Source organism: Poecile atricapillus, chromosome 15 (assembly GCF_030490865.1).
Source record: "Poecile atricapillus isolate bPoeAtr1 chromosome 15, bPoeAtr1.hap1, whole genome shotgun sequence".
In the NCBI taxonomy this organism is placed as follows: domain Eukaryota; kingdom Metazoa; phylum Chordata; class Aves; order Passeriformes; family Paridae; genus Poecile; species Poecile atricapillus.
In genome coordinates, this window is record NC_081263.1 from 1,381,449 (window position 1) to 1,398,298 (window position 16,850).

General features: G+C 48.6%; 1 protein-coding gene and 1 long non-coding RNA gene across 10 annotated transcripts in view; both read right to left on the reverse strand.

The window, feature by feature from the left end:
• Positions 1–2,955: 2,955 nt before the first annotated feature.
• LOC131585022 (uncharacterized) lies at positions 2,956–6,741 on the reverse strand. Of its 7 annotated transcripts, none has more exons than XR_009278847.1 (5): positions 6,620–6,741; positions 5,364–6,543; positions 4,549–4,788; positions 4,191–4,499; positions 2,956–4,136 (listed from the first exon to the last, which is right to left on the reverse strand). It is a non-coding gene; the product is annotated as an uncharacterized LOC131585022 (long non-coding RNA). The 7 variants fall into 7 exon arrangements; XR_009278845.1 differs by adding an exon at positions 5,221–5,269 and having other exon boundaries at positions 4,191–4,739; XR_009278848.1 differs by having other exon boundaries at positions 4,191–4,693; positions 4,740–4,788; positions 6,620–6,740.
• Positions 6,742–7,490: 749 nt separating this feature from the next.
• The window catches only part of ATP9A (ATPase phospholipid transporting 9A (putative)), a 45,101-nt gene continuing 35,741 nt past the window's right edge, over positions 7,491–16,850 (reverse strand). For all 3 annotated transcript variants that reach the window (XM_058850694.1, XM_058850693.1, XM_058850692.1), the window contains 8 exons: positions 16,264–16,408; positions 15,699–15,763; positions 14,784–14,939; positions 14,386–14,450; positions 13,556–13,664; positions 12,256–12,313; positions 10,204–10,407; positions 7,491–9,108 (listed from right to left, as the gene is read on the reverse strand). In XM_058850694.1, the coding sequence (XP_058706677.1) occupies positions 8,972–9,108; positions 10,204–10,407; positions 12,256–12,313; positions 13,556–13,664; positions 14,386–14,450; positions 14,784–14,939; positions 15,699–15,763; positions 16,264–16,408 (939 nt within the window). In that variant the 3' untranslated portion in view covers positions 7,491–8,971. The remainder of the gene's footprint in view (positions 9,109–10,203; positions 10,408–12,255; positions 12,314–13,555; positions 13,665–14,385; positions 14,451–14,783; positions 14,940–15,698; positions 15,764–16,263; positions 16,409–16,850) is intronic.

Consider the following 16,850-nt stretch of genomic DNA (forward strand, 5'->3'; position numbering starts at 1 on the left):
AGCCCCACATTAGGCCAGGCCTGCCTGGGCCAGGCTCTGCGATCCCAGCTCAGCCAAGCGTGTCAGCTTTTTATTGCATGTTAACACCTGATATTTCCTGCGGGCCCTGCTGTCACCCAGGGCTTTGTGGCATGATGTTCTTGAGGGCTGGAGTGGGACAGGGATGAGCTGGGGCTGTGGAAATCAGAGCTGGCTCCTGCTGGGGAGAGCACACGGGCGCTGGAGGAAAGGGCTGGCACCCACGTGTGAAACACAAGAGGTTCCTTTCTTTTGAAGGCAATTTATGGAGAACACGGCGCTTGTAAGAATTAGTTCCACGCTTCAGTAATGAGAGCTGGCAGGGATTCAGCTGGGGCTTGAACAAAAGCCGAGGATTGTGTGAGGGTGGGTGAGTGTGACCTGTTCCTTTACATCAGCCCTGGGTATTCCAGCGAGGCACCAACACCGTGCTCACGTTCCATCTGTGCTGGGAAGCTCCTCTCCTCAGGGGTCACTGCTGCAAACAGAGATTTCCCTCAGAGAATTTGCCTTCTGGGGTGTCTCCAGGAAAGATCAGGTATTAAAACTTGACAGAGAGAATGCTGATCCTTATAAATGTGCCTTTTTCTTCCAAACCCTAATCTCAGATTCACAAGGGTGCAGAGGAGTTCTGCCCCTGCGGGCAGCATCCCTTGCCCTTCCCAGAGCTTTTCTGAGCTGTTTTCCCCATGGCAGTGACACCATTGCTGCTGGAGCAGGGAAATGCTTCAGTGAGACCATTACAGGGCATTTGATTTGTTCTTATTTTTAATAGTCCTGGTCAATGGCAACTTGCATCACTTTTTGTCACAGGGTGGAGGCACCCGTACAAAAGGACCCTGAGGTGAAGCAGAAGCAGCAGAGGACAGAAGTTCCACACCTCAGCCCAGCTCTTTGGAGCAGATGTGGAGCACATGAGTGGATGTGCTGCCTGCCAGCAGCACAGGGCAGGACATCCCTGTGTCCCACTGCCACCCAGACGTGCTCAGGGTGTCCTGAGCTGAGCACAAGAGCCCAGCACAGCCCCTCACCTCCACTCCTGCTCTCTTTATCCTCTGGGTAACTCTGTTTTTACCCTGGTAAACAACTCTCTGGGTATGGGTAAGCTACTCAGAGTGTACATTTAAAATAAAATCTGTTTCACATAAAAGGACAAATGAGAACGACTATTACCCCCATCTTTACTGCATTAAATTCTTTTGCACAGATTGTTCTTGTTACTACTCCTTTCTGAGAGAATCTGAAGAGCAGACAATATTCTGCCTTACGTGGACAATTCCAGCAAGCCAAGAGCTTTAAAGTGGGAGTGCAGTGATTTTAAAACTCTTTTTTGTAACCCTCTCAGGTCTTGGGCCACGAAGGGAGGAAGAGCAGGAGAGGGCAGGACAATCTCCTCATAGCCTGATCCTGCAAGATGCTCATCATCTCTAACTTTAACTTTTACAGCAGCAAAATTTTGGAGATGTGCCACATAACCCAGAGAGCCCCACAGCAGCCAGAGAGTTTGAAGACCATCAAATGCTCATGGCCTAAGGAAGCCCCAGCATCAGCTCTGATGATCACCCTTGGACAGTGCTGGACACTCCAGCTTTCCATCCATTCCCTGAGCAGCTGCAGAGGTGCCTTCCCTGCTGCTCTGACTCTCACAGCTCACACAGGCACTCACCTTCAACATTTAGCACAGCTCTGATTTGCATCTGCAGTTCCAGAAGAAGACAGAAGAGAATCCAGTGAAATGTTTGGACTGGGGTTTATCAACACTCCCAACCAGGTTTATAAAGCCTGCAGTCACCTTTCTCATTTAAAACCAGACATCTGAATACTCTGTGGAAGAAAGAACTCTCCTGTAAGATTGACTCCCATGTTTAAGGTGCTGAGAAAGTCTAATCATCAGGACAGGAACACTTCTCTGCTTTCTGTGCTCTACCACAGGTTCCCTCTGGCCCCATCTCCTACCTGGGAAGGGGGAGCAGGAGCTCTTCTCTCCCTCTGGTGAAGATGCAGGAGAACATTTGATGCCACAGCAGTGTGGGGGAGAAGAGGCAGTGGCAGTGCCTGGAGCCATCAGAAGGTGAAGATCAGCGAGGTTTTCCTCTCTCTGAATGGTTCACAGTGCAGGGAAGCCCCTGCAGCTCCATCAGGCTCAGAGTGACACCCAATTCCAGCCAGCACCTATTCTCTCTTAGAAAAAAGGCAAATCAGAGACACACCAGTGTATAACACAACCCCAATTTGAAAAACAAGGCCACTGGCATTCTCTGGTAAAGCCCAGGCTGAAAACTTACCCAGGATGTGTGATCTTCCAAAAATCTGCCAGCCCCTGCAGTGTTCAGACTTCTTGCATGACCACAGCCACATGAAGAATGAAATGAAACCCGAAGGAAATCTTTGACATTTCTACTATTATGCAATGTTTGGGTGAAAAAAAAAAATTGCTGAAATTCTCCTTCCCTTCCAGAGTGAGTTTAGAAAAACTATTTCTAGCTTTTTTTAATTACACATTTCACCATTAAAAAGAAACCATCCATAAATTAAAGGAACCACTAACCAGGGCTTATGTAACCCATTTAGAGTGGGAAATTGGTAACACTTGGAAGCAAAGTCTGTTCCTGTGATTTCTGGAGTCTACACCATTCATTTGATGTGTGCAAACATCACAAAAATGGTTTATTTGATATTTGCATTAATTACTTTATACCAAAAAAAAAGTTAAGTCATTAAAAAGGGCATCTGTGTCATATAGAATCTAAAAGAAACACTTCCATAGATGGTCAGTGATCTGAGGGATAGTTTATCACTGCTTTCAATAAACAGTCTCCCAAGTTAGAGATTTACTTTATCCAATTGCACTCTTGATTTTCTTTTTTTAAAAAAAAGAGTGTTTATGGCTCTAATACATTTTTGGTAGAAAATCGCTTCACTGTGTTTGCACTCAGCATTATTGACGTGTCCCCTGTGGAGAATATTCAGTGTTAAATCCTTCCTCTGCCCCTGTTGCTGGCCCTGGGACTGCTCTTGTGCCGAGCCACAGACTGAATCAAATGGCCAAGGGATGAGAACATTCCCAAAATAGCTGTTCCTAATGCTGTTGCATCACTGCTCTTCCCAGGGCAGGATATATCTGTGTTCCAATGACAATTCCCTCCTGATTCCCAGCAGTGGCTGCCAGCAGCAGTGACCACCCCTGTCACAACCAAACCCAGCTCTAGGAAGAGTTTAACCAAGCAGCTCTGCTCATTTCTTGGATTTGCAGGTTAAAGGTTAAAGGGCCACAGCACAACTTCTCCAGATCCTGACAATTCCCACACACAATTCCTGGCTGACCACACCAGGACTGACCAGCTGCATCATACAGGGGGGAAGTAAAGAAGTTGAATAAAATTTATTTTTTCCACCTTGTTTTACAACATTCCCTTTTAAGTTCTTACACATCTGCGACATGTAACTCCACAGAACAATAAATAATTGGCATTCATATTTCTCTTGACTCAGGAGTATTTACAGGTTGTTTAGCTGGATGACAGGTACAAAACATCGGCATCACAGTAAATACCATTTTGACACCAGAATTCATTTCCCCATTAAAAATTAAATTAACTTAACACTGATTTTTAAAACAATTTTAACAATTAAAAATGTTCTCGAAGGCATATAAGTACACAAGTTGTCGTAGGCAGTAGTAATGGACCATATTGGCAAAGCTGTGAACCACAGGATTTCATGCAAATCATAGAGTTTAACACTCATGAAATGACTAATAATAAATAAATGTATTTATTATGAGGAGGAATAAATATATATTTATTTATTATGAGGAGCCCATCCAGCTCCTGCTGGCCCCAGGCACCGTGGGATGAGCCCAATGCCACAGGAACAGCTTGGGACATGGAGCTGCAGGGCTCAGATCCCTGGGGCAGGGCTGTGCCTGTGCAAACCAGGGGGTTTTAAGCAGCAGCTTTCTCACACCTGAACCCCTCAGAGCAGCTTGAGGGATTCCCCTGGGCTGGGGGTCCCCCATAACCCAGCTCCCCTCGGCAGCTCCAGAGCCCGAGGCTGGCTGGGTTTGGCTGGGATTGGGGAGCACAGGAAAACCCCTCTGGAGCAGCTCCCAGCACAGCCTGGGACACCAGGGCCACCAGGGCCACCAGGGACACCAGGGCCACCAGGGCCACCAGGGACACCAGGACCACCAGGGACACCAGGGATGGTGCTGCCCTCCCTCAGCCAGCTCTGATCACACCCTGCACAGCCTGGAGCTGCTGAATGCAGGGCTGGGCTCCCACTGCACCACGGGCTGAGCTAAACAAATCAACAGGACAAGCTCTGTGGGGAGAGAAATCCAGAGAGAAGGGGACAGAGAGGGCTGTGACACACCTGCAATTACTGCAGGGGGACAGGAAGAGAACAGTGTGTGCCACAAAACCTCACCCTGCAGCAGCTCAGCACAGGCAGCAGGAGCAGGGTGGGATTCAGAGCATCACCTGGAGCCAGGGGCAGCAGGAACAGGGTGGGATTCACTCAGAGCATCACCTGGAGCCAGGGGCAGCAGGAGCAGGGTGGGACACACACAGGAGCATCACCTGGAGCCAGGGGCAGCAGGAACAGGGTGGGATTCAGGAGCATCACCTGGAGCCAGGGGCAGCAGGAGCAGGGTGGGATTCACTCAGAGCATCACCTGGAGCCAGGGGCAGCAGGAGCAGGGTGGGATTCAGGAGCATCACCTGGAGCCAGGGGCAGCAGGAACAGGGTGGGATTCACTCAGAGCATCACCTGGAGCCAGGGGCAGCAGGAGCAGGGTGGGATTCACTCACAGCATCACCTGGAGCCAGGGGCAGCAGGAGCAGGGTGGGATTCAGGGCATCACCTGGAGCCAGGGGCAGCAGGAGCAGGGTGGGATTCACTCACAGCATCACCTGGAGCCAGGGGCAGCAGGAGCAGGGTGGGATTCACTCAGGAGCATCACCTGGAGCCAGGGGCAGCAGGAGCAGGGTGGGACACACACAGGAGCATCACCTGGAGCCAGGGGCAGCAGGAGCAGGGTGGGATTCAGGGCATCACCTGGAGCCAGGGGCAGCAGGAGCAGGGTGGGACTCACTCACAGCATCACCTGGAGCCAGGGGCAGCAGGAGCAGGGTGGGACTCAGGGCATCACCTGGAGCCAGGGGCAGCAGGAGCAGGGTGGGATTCACTCAGGAGCATCACCTGGAGCCAGGGGCAGCAGGAGCAGGGTGGGATTCACTCAGGGCATCACCTGGAGCCAGGGGCAGCAGGAACAGGGTGGGATTCACACAGAGCATCACCTGGAGCCAGGGGCAGCAGGAGCAGGGTGGGACTCAGGGCATCACCTGGAGCAGCCCCAAAGCACACAAGTCACACATGAACTGCTACAGCATAACTCACACCGATAAAGGAATAGGAAGAACACTAAGGCCACAAACAAGATACTACACAGAAGAAGGAAAAAACAATGCTTCACTCCCCAAAAGTACAAATTATGAGCATACTAGAGGAAAAGATGAGATTTCCAGCAGAGAATCCATTTATTTTAATGTACAGTAAATAGGAACACATGTATTAAATTTTGCTTTTAAAAACGTTTTTAAATAACTTAAGAGAAATGGGTTGCAAACATAAAGTGCTAAACTTGAAAAATAGAAGTGTTCCTCTTTCCTGCTGTTTGCTAGATGGCAGTTTTAGTCTCTGACTGCTCTGAAAAATGTAGTGCATATCCAGGCAGAAATGACTTCCTGGATTTACTACCTTGTGCAAAAACACGAGCTGCAAAGAACATAATCCACACCCCAAAACACAGCTATAGATCACTATCAACTCTACTAAATACGCTACTAAACTTATGATTCAACAAATACAGATGAAATCACAGTTCACTCCCTTTCTTGGTGTAAGCTAATAGTTTGCAAATATGGTCCACTCAGTGTAAACTGTATTGACTTGAGGAAACAGTGAATTCTACCATTTATATGTCTCAAATATTTACACACAGTAGCTTGGCACTGTTGCTGTTGCAGGACACTGAACCACCAACACACAGGAGAGAGGGACAGGGCCCCAGAGCCCAGAGGGACTGGGCTGCTCAGTCACCCCCTGGGGCCAAAAGGAATTCTTGGTTCTTGTATTTAAACTAATGAAAGCAAATCAGATGGGATATTGGGCAGGAATTCCTCCCTGGGAGGGTGGGGAGGGCTGGCTCAGGTGCCCAGAGCAGCTGGGGCTGCCCCTGATCCCTGGCAGTGCCCAAAGCCAGGCTGGATGGGGCTGGGAGCACCTGGGACAGTGGAGATGTCCCTGCCAGGACAGGGGTGGAAATGGATGAGTTTAAAGTCCCTTCCAACCCAAACCATTCCATGATTCTGTGAAATGCTGTCTGGGGACTCCAGAACAGTGGCACGGCCAACACCATCTAGTCATGATGAAGACAATGTTAAGGGATCTTTCTGGAAAAACAGCATTAATTGACAGGAGGCTGTGAGCCCAACTCCCAGAAGAGAGCTCAGGCTCTGGACTCTGCCCTGGGACAGGAGCTCAGGCTCTGGGCTCTGCCCTGGGACAGGAGCTCAGGCTCTGGGCTCTGCCCTGGGACAGGAGCTCAGGCTCTGGGACAGGAGCTCAGGCTCTGCCCTGGGACAGGAGCTCAGGCTCTGCTCTGGGACAGGAGCTCAGGCTCTGCCCTGGGACAGGAGCTCAGGCTCTGGGACAGGAGCTCAGGCTCTGGCACAGGAGCTCAGGCTCTGGGACAGGAGCTCAGGCTCTGCCCTGGGACAGGAGCTCAGGCTCTGGGACAGGAGCTCAGGCTCTGCCCTGGGACAGGAGCTCAGGCTCTGCCCTGGGACAGGAGCTCAGGCTCTGGGACAGGAGCTCAGGCTCTGCCCTGGGACAGGAGCTCAGGCTCTGCCCTGGGACAGGAGCTCAGGCTCTGCTCTGGGACAGGAGCTCAGGCTCTGTCCTGGCACAGGAGCTCAGGCTCTGCCCTGGGACAGGAGCTCAGGCTCTGTCCTGGCACAGGAGCTCAGGCTCTGGGACAGGAGCTCAGGCTCTGTCCTGGCACAGGAGCTCAGGCTCTGCCCTGGCACAGGAGCTCAGGCTCTGCTCTGGGACAGGAGCTCAGGCTCTGCTCTGGGACAGGAGCTCAGGCTCTGGGACAGGAGCTCAGGCTCTGGGACAGGAGCTCAGGCTCTGCCCTGGGACAGGAGCTCAGGCTCTGGGACAGGAGCTCAGGCTCTGGGACAGGAGCTCAGGCTCTGGGACAGGAGCTCAGGCTCTGCTCTGGGACAGGAGCTCAGGCTCTGGGACAGGAGCTCAGGCTCTGGGACAGGAGCTCAGGCTCTGCCCAGGGACAGGAGCTCAGGCTCTGCCCAGGGACAGGAGCTCAGGCTCTGGGACAGGAGCTCAGGCTCTGCCCTGGGACAGGAGCTCAGGCTCTGCCCTGGGACAGGAGCTCAGGCTCTGGGACAGGAGCTCAGGCTCTGGGACAGGGGTTCAGGCTCTGGGACAGGAGCTCAGGCTCTGGGACAGGAGCTCAGGCTCTGGGCTCTTTCTCTCCTGTGCAGCCAGGGAACAACAGCGCCAAGCAGTGCCAGCTCCACCCGTGGTTTCTCTGATGTGGGAAGAAGACAGCAAATAACAAATTTAGCACAGACTGAAGAGCCTTAGACAAGGATGGCTGCCACTAAAGGCCCATCCGTGTCTGATGCATCAACCCAGCTCCAAAAGGTCCCTGTACATCTCTGTCCTTCTGCTGAGAAGCCCAAGCACTTGTTGCTCTCCTCATGATAATGTGGACCAAAGTTTATAATAATGACAGAACTCATTGAGTTTAATTTTTGAAAATTAAAAGCACATAAATTTGCTCTGCACACAAGCCTAATGCCTTGTATGAGCCCACTCCTGTGATTCAGGTTTGCTTTTTAGAACCAAGCAAGTGCCAGGCTCCAGAAACTGCCTCTCTGCAGGGAGTGTGTCATTAAAACATCCACCTAGGAGTGCCTCTGCTTATTTGCAGCTCATCCTCAAAGTTTCACACTAACAGGAAACAGATTTCATGGAGCTGTGAGGAGTAGCAGCTCTGTGACCTCTCCTTTCAGTCTCCAAGGATTCAAGACACGTCTGCCACATTGTCTGCAGAACAGTACGAGTCTCTTCTCACGTTGTCGACACATTTCAAGGATGATCAACTGCAAAGTTCTGTTCCAAAGAGGATTTGCCTTAGTTTAGATAATTTTCTCCTACACAAATAAATACAGAGTAAAACTATTATGTCACCGGCTCCTTTTAACAGGAAGCACAAAAGCTAAACAAAACTGAATTTTCTCGTTTTGAGCTCCCACTTCTGTGTCTTTATCAATGGCTGGATACCTCCAAAATCACTGGGGTGACCACGTTTCAGAGGAAGGAAAATCTCAGACACGCTCAGATTCTCCAGTGTGTGTAGATCCGACAGGCTGGAGCCCCATTATGGAAACAACATGCCATAAATCAGGAATCAGCTGTCAGCAGTGCAGTGCATCACCTACATTAAGGGATTTCCAAGATGTAAGAAGAATGTAACTACTTGAAATCAAAAAGATGAATAACATAAAAAAAACGTAACACAATGCAAAGGACAGCGCAGACACTTAAAAAATTCACTTTAAATTGTCAAATGTAAATCCCAAGGTCAGGTAGCAGCTTCCACAGACCTTGAACCATGCAAGAGAAACCCATTGCCATCGCAGTTCCATGCATTTGACCCCAGGTAAGTAGAACAAAAGTGCCAAGAACTGGATGAGCTCAGAGCCTCCACCCTGCAAACCCTTCTGGTGCTGGGTTGCCGTTCAGGGCAGTCTCAAGTGTCTCACTACAGCAGCAGGTACCAGAGATTACCACGGGCTCCTGATGGGGACGGGCAGCTGGGGGTGTCTCTGGGCAATGTCTGTCTCCGTGGGCAGGAGCAGCCCTAGGACGTGAGCTTGGAGTAGCTGGGGGGAGAAAATCTCCGTCTCAGGTACTTGAGGACGTAGAGGGGCAGGCAGCTGACCAGGGTGATGACAGTGACCTTCCACAGGAACGACAAGGTGGCAATGAAGTAAACATCTGCGTGGAGAAACGAGCACAGAGTCAGAAACGCGGGGGGAACCTTCTGGGAAGGGCTGCAGAAAAGCAGCTCCATCTACCACCGCTTCCCTCTGCCCGTGGCACGGGGTTGGAACGGGATCATCTTCAAGCTCCCTGCCAAGCCAGGCCATTCTGTGATTTTACAATTCTTCAAACTGCCCCACCTCCAAGTTCAAAGCTCATATGGTACCTGGCTCCTCACTCCTCCCCAGCAGAGGCAGAGATGTGCTGAGCACTGGGGTGTAAGGAACGTGGCTGTCACAGGTCACTGCCCTCCCAAACCCCACCTGAAACAGGGAGATCCTCCCACTCTGGGAGCTGCCTCAGCTGCTTGGCCCAGCCCAGCAAACACAGCTCTTGACTCAAAACCCCTCAGAGTCTTTATAAAAAGAGTTAAAGAATCGTTCAAAATGGAACTGGTATAACCAATGCAAGAGACAGATCCAGCCAGGGGGAAGTTATCCCTGTTGTCTTCAGTTAGGAAAGAGCTTTGTGGAAGAAGCAGTGACATCTTGTGGCTCCTGAATGAACACTGGAACAAGCCCATGGGTCTGATACTTGCAACTCGACAGTTACTGGAGAAATCTGGAACTCCTCACCCTTTTTCTCCAGCCAGGGAATAGGATTAGTTCTGCTTCAGGCAACTAAACCACCACCAACAAGCAAACCCGTGAGAGAATGGTCCCAGTGAACAGATAAAATAAGGCAAGTTTTAGGAGACAGCTCCTTCACCCAGCCTAAAAGACCAAATCTTTCAACCCAACAGCAGAGAGTTCCATCTTCCATCTCAAATTCCCAAATGGAAATAAAGGTCTCTGCTACACGACACAGCTGACACGTGCTGGAGCTCAAAGAATGATGAGATTCACTGGGTAGCACGTTCTGCTGACCATCTTTGCCCTCTCTAGCATTTTGCCATGGGAAGAAACCATAAAATATCTTCAAAGTGCATTCAAATCACACAGAGCTTACTGTGGTACCCCTGTCCCTGTGCCTGCTGCTGGCTCCACCAACAGCCTTTTGCTCAATTCCACCCTGGCCATGACCTGACTGGAGGAGAGCACTGAACCTCACCAATAAACTCGTGCAAGAAGACCAGGGAAGCGATGTAGCAGGAGAGGCTGAGCAGCTCAGCCACGATCATGAGCCAGTGCCACGTCTGGATTGTCAGTGCCACCATCAGCAGCTCGGTGAGAATCAGGGACGTGAAGGAAATGGCAACAATGTGCACAAATTCCGACTCAAAGAGGAGGAGTGCTCCATACATGATGATGCTGCCTGCAAGGGAATGGAACTGTTTCAGTCAAACACCAGGCTCAGCTCTAAAACCCACAGTTAGGTCTTGGAAAGGCTGAAACAATCCTATCTTGAGGCTGTTTTTCATGAAACCTGATGAACGTAACGACAACGAATCAGTTACTATTTAGGAGACAGAACTGATGAGAAGACAGGGAAAAGTTAGAGCAGCGGTACCCAAAGCTTTCTAACAGTCTATCATACTCACAGACACATGGAGATAGGAAATTAATACATGCTGTTTTGGCAACTGGAGATCTCTAACACCACGAAACTCTATCCTCCCACAAAAGCACTTGGTCACTACTCAGAAGCTAAAAGATATCCAGTTCTTCTATATCCTACCACACTGCCTCGGTGCCAAGAGGCAGCCCAGTGTTGAAAAGCTCAGTGGATACAAGTGAGCCTCAATTTGCACCCCTGGGCCGAGATCTCTCCCCTTTCCACCTCCCCCTAAGAGAATCCCATTAAAGCTCTGCTAATGAGGCATTGTTTGTGCTCCCATCCCGGCTGGCCAGGGCTCGCTCCAGGCCACCTGCACAAATAACTCATGTGAGCAGCATGAGTAATCCACACCAACATCCATCACTCAGGCCGCCTCCGGAAGGGAAAACCTGCGAGGGAACCGAGCTGGAGCCACGCAGTCCAAACCCAGCTGCGAACTTTCCAAACTCTCAGAGTTTTGGTCGGGCTCATCTCTGCTAGCAACTGGCCCGTGGCTTGGCTGCTGCTCGCTGGCTAGTGAGCACGGCTCTGGTGGAGTCACCTGGCCAAAGCCTGGAACCAGAGAGCGCTCTCAGCTCAAGGAGGAATCTTCCCCCCATGGCATCACCCCCTGGCTGCTGCCCTGCACCGCTTGGGAGTGTTCTCCCAGAGCCTGGCCTTTGCCCTTGTGTTACTCAGCATCCCAAGGTCCCCGTCACAGGGCTCCTGTGATGGATTTCAGGAAATAAAGCTAACAGAGGTTTTACACTCCTCCATTCACTCCCTGCTGAGGATGCCAACCTCAATTAAATCCATAAGAATTACCTGCTTGTTTTGACCCCTTATTCTGACTCTTTTTCATAAAGAGTTTTGGAAAACAAGGAAATTTGCCACTTCAGCTTTTAGCTCCACATTATTGACCTGTTTTCTACAATCCCCTGATTAATACTTATAGAGAGTATTTCAGTTTGAGGGTACTTGATAAAAAAAATTAAAATGAAAGAAAATACCTTCTTGGATATATACCCAAATTACTACATCCACTGTTGAAAATGCATTGTAATTAAGGTATTTACTTAATTGCTTTAGCAACCTAATTAGAATGCATGAGATATGATCAAGAACATGAGCTTGACTCTGACCCTGAATTACAGATGCCTGTGAAGCAACCAGAACTACTGCCACTTCCATTTTTGGATAAAATACAGAAGGCTACAGATGCTGCATTTTCCATGATGACAAAAACCTGCAAAATCCAAAGATTGGAGAAGTTTTCCCACCAGAAGGGACAAGTCATGAGCTCTGCTCCACAGCCCTGCAGGGAACCTGCACAGAATTGCAGTGCACCGTGGGAAGAGACACAGTGGTTTGAATTCTGCATCACAGGCTTGACCAATTACTGCCAATATTTGGGTTTTTGATCATTTTTTTTCCTGTGGTAACGCTACCAACATTTTCTGAGACAAAAAAAATATACATATTATCTAATATATATATAAGGATAATATATATAAGGATACTTTGGGAAATTCATTTTATGCCTTACTTAACTTCCTGCAACACCAAAACTTAGAAAGTGACACACGCTACAACATCTAAAGGCACAAGCAGGAGTTGATTTCTTACCTTGATAAATGCTTATCAAGACCCAGATTAAAAATGTTTTGTATGACAACGGTCGTCCCTGGGTGGGGAAAAAAAGACAAAGCTCCATTGGGGTTTTCTTCTATGAAATTCACTTATTGATCAGCTTAGAAATTAATAAGAGAATGGGAAGATGATTTGGAAAAAAAAAAAAATAAATAAATCAAGCAATCCAGAGGCAGTGCCCATTTATTCTCATTTCTCTGGGTGCACCAAGGGGCTGTGGAAGCTCAGGGCTCCCCCAGCATAACCTGGCTCTCACTGCACACACAATTAATCCAGGGCAAAGGTGGCTGGGGAGGTTAGTCACAGGGCTGTGGAATGTAAGATGTGTGTGTACACATACACATCAATACTGTATTTCTAGACACACACAAATCACCCTCGTATTGAAGGCAGATAGATTTAAAAAACCATCTCCAGCCAACACAGCTATACCAGCACAAAACCCTCTATGTTTAGACCAGGCCTAAGGATGGCTGAAGAATTAGTGGTTTATGACATAAGAGACAACATCCAAGTGAAACCAGATGGAGACTTATTGAGGCTCTGGAAAAACAGGCTGTGCTTCTGAGGGTATCTGTTTTACAGGAATCCTTGAGGGAGAGGATCTGGGGAAGACTCAGTCCACCCTTTCCTCCAACTGAGAAAGATGTTCCCAGGCTGCATACCCCAGTTATTCAAAACATTTTCCAGGGAGGAAGAAAAAAAAAAAATTAAAAAGGAACCTGAGACAAGATTTACCTTCCTGGTATTTCTATGGTAAACATAAAATAAAGTTTTCTTTGTCTAAGGAGAAGGACCTGACTTAGATGCTAAAGCTACAAAAATGGCAGGGCAAGCAAACCTTTAGATCATGCTCCAGTCAAATTTCTAGTGAAGGAACTCTGGAATAACCTCCTGCCTCCATTAAATGAGCGTACCCCTTCCCCTCTTCCCTTTTCTGGCTTCAGGACAGTGCCAACTCCCCAACAATTTCTCTTTTCCCTTTATTATGGAACAAATTGGTAATATTAAATCCCTAGAATTTCCCACAGAATGGAACTTCTACTTGTCCAGCCATTTTTAATAATTTGCATTTCATGCAGTATTCAATAAGCAACTGCCTGGAATTCTGGTTCTATCTGTTGATTCAAATTTGACTTTAACAGAATTTTGCCTGGAAAAGCCTGATAAAGTTCTGGATCTCCTGGCAGCACATTTGACTTTACACATTTAGAGTTTCAAATCATGATGAGGATCTTGCCTAAAAGCAAAACACACAAACAAGAGTCTCCCACACCTTAAGAAGATCTTTGTAGAGCTCTGGGTACAACATTGCAACTTCAGACTTCACATCCTTGTCCAGGACAAGAGAAAACACAGGAAACATGGTGTAAATTGTGGAGTACCTGGGAAGAAGGCAGAAGAACAGTAAATTATCTCAGGTGGAGATGAGCAAAGAAATGCAAGGCTCCAGAAAGGAAATAAATATTCTTTAAGTGCCCAATAATGTACACATTATAAAAACTGGCAAATGGAGCACACCAGAGTTTTGCAGCTGGGAAAAAAAACATCAGGATTTGCTTTTTAGTGACTTTTGATCAGGAACACTCAAACACAAGTGACTGGTTCAAATAATGCACTGGGTTATTAATGGAGCCAAGCATTGCCCTGTGCCCATCCCAAAGTCTGCTCTACAGCTCAGGTTTGATTCTGTTTGCACCAGAAGTCAGTGGAGATGAATTTGCTGGTTTTTTAAATTATGTCACACTGGGATTTCAGTCACAATGTCCTGTTTTAGACAGTTTTTGGACAGGAACTAAGGTTGGCTTGTCCCTCATCCTGGCACTGCCTCTCACTGCTGTACAGACAGCAGCCCAGAACAACTGTCCCTCTGCTTTTACTGGGATCCAAGGGATGTTCCTGGAGGATGGGCTGCTTCACAGATGGGACAGCCACCCTTCTGGAAAGGTCTCTGGAAGGGTCTGCACTGGAAGGGGCTCATGTGCAGCTCCTGAAGCTGTGCATGATTGCAGGAGTGGAGATGTGCATGGCTTGCATGCTCATCAGCCCCAAAGTGTTCACTGTGCAGAGCTTTTCCTCACTACCAGTAAAAAAGGGAGCTCTTACCCAATGATGAGGAAGCCTTGGTAGAGAGGAACTGAAGCAAAGTAAAACACTGATGAGAAAACAGCCTAGAAAAGAAATGAGCTTTTTAGGCACTGAGATAAAGTAACAGCTTCAAAATGCACTGTTCAAACCAGAACATTCCTGCAGTGGGTTCTCCCAGATGCTGAAATGAAGACAGACCAATGGACTATCAACCCTTCCCAGTGCTTTGGAGCAGTTGCTGGTACTTGTCCAATACCAGGAATTTTTCTCATGTGTTTTCATATCAAAGCAACAACCTCAAGTCCTAATCCATGAAAATTTTCAGGAGAAGAAATAGCAGCATTCCAAATGAGACCCTTCCTTTATGATTTGCCTTCTCCACCTCTCTGGAAACCCCCTCCTGGCAGCCCATTTACCTGCATGGTGCTGATGCAGAGGCTCCTGTGGATCACAAACTGGCTGAGGGCTGCAGACCTCTTGTAGCTGTTCCTTCCATGGACCATGAGCAAACGACCCAGGTGCTTGAACTGAGTGATGGAGAAATCAGCTGCCAGCGATGCCTGCTTCCCTTCCTGGGAACAAGAGCAAGGAAAAGCACGGTGAGATCATTTCAGCCCTGGAAACAAAGAATATCATGTTATTGTTAAGTTATCACTGACAGAATTTCCAGGAATATCTGCAGTACGTTAGGTGAGGGAGAGAATTGCCTCAGTACTTCTCCATCCACTGTGGGTTTTAAGCAAAGAGCAAAAATAAGAGGAGAATTCCCATTTGAACCTTGGCCTCCAATTCTACTCCAAGGCAGCCTCTGGATTCTGATTCACAACACACATGTTAACGTGACACTCCTATCAAGTCAGTGCTGAACACAAATTCTCAGTCTCAAAAGTTCACACAGTTTTGGCTCACTGCAAGCACAGTCTGTCTGCTGCTGCCAATCCAGTCCTGCAGCCCCACACAGCTCCAGGTGCAGGAATCAGAGCTCTAACCCAGAGTTTGTTTTGCAAACTGATATGAACAGTTTTTAATTGTGCATGTAGGGTATATCTTACCAGTGTAATTATAACTCCAGCACTTGGAACATCAAAAACCCCAAAAATAACCATGAGGGTACAAATTCAGGGATTCTGCCAAGAACAAAATAATGAATTTAAGCTCCCTTTAACAGTAGTCTCCTTTGTAGCCAAATTATTTCTCATGATAGGGCTACTGGTCTGATGATGACTCTTGTGGGAGCTTGTTCCCTTTCTTGCACAAATATCTGAGGATTCATTTATGAGTTGCTTGAAAACTGGCCACAGAAATTCTCACTAAACACAAGGTAATCTCACCTTTCCTTCAACTCCAACACCACAGTCAGCCTCCTGGATCATGCTAACATCATTCCCTCCATCACCTGCAAGGCAGAGCACAAACAAAACTGGGAATTAAGCAACAGGAGCAACCTGCAACCCCACCAAAGTCATCTGCACCACACTGGAATAGTGTAAGAAACGCTTAACCCAACCAACAAAAGCAAGATTTTAAATAGAAGTCTTGAATTTAAGTTCTTGAGCTTTGTTTTAACAGCCCCCCAGGTCAGTGATGGATGTTTCTCACTTGTAGGTGGTACCATCATATCCACAATGCCAAAAAAAAGCTCACTGGTTAACAGTGGCACTTCACCTGATCAGTTCAAGCTCTGTTGGCAAAGATGCCACCTGAAAGGGTACGATGAGGAGCTTGGCATTGAATTCCCACATGTGAAATTTACATCACCTTCTCCATCATCCCACCAAACCTCCTCTCCCAAAATGCCCATTTCCAGGGGCACGAGATGACGCCAGACTGTCGAGTCAGAGAGAAGGAACTGCAGACACCACTCCCCATGGCCAGTGCTCCTGGCTGGTCACTCACCCACGGCACAGGTGAGCTTGCCCGTCCTCTCCTGCAGCAGCCGCACGATCTGGGCTTTCTGCGTGGGGGCGCAGCGGCAGCACACGACAGCGGGGCACTGGCACGCCAGCTCCATGAACTCGTACTCGTAGTACTTGAGGCACACCTGGGGCACACAGCACACTCCTGCCTCACACCTGCTCTCTGGGCACCAGCCTTTCACCAGCCCAGCCTCCCGGGCTGCCCCTGCCTGGAGAGGCTCCCTGGAACAGAGGCTGGGCAGAGCTAAAGGAATAAAGTGGGGATTTGTTAAGAGGCCTTTAAGGGATACACCTTGGGCAGTGCAAGAGCCCAGCCATGGCTACAGCCAAGGTGGACTCTGAGTCACAGTCTGATCAGTTTTGGTCCATTTCCATATTGGGGTGAATTGTGCAATTCCAGCTGCAGGTGATGCAGTCCCACCCTCCAGGATTGCTCCATCAATTTGCTGTCATTTCCCTTTTTGGGCCTGAAGCTGCAGCAGTGCCCTTGGTTCTGGGGCTGGGAAAGGATTGTTGTGCCTGCCTGAGCTGTGAGGAGAGCCTGCTGACACTTTCTATGAAGTTCAG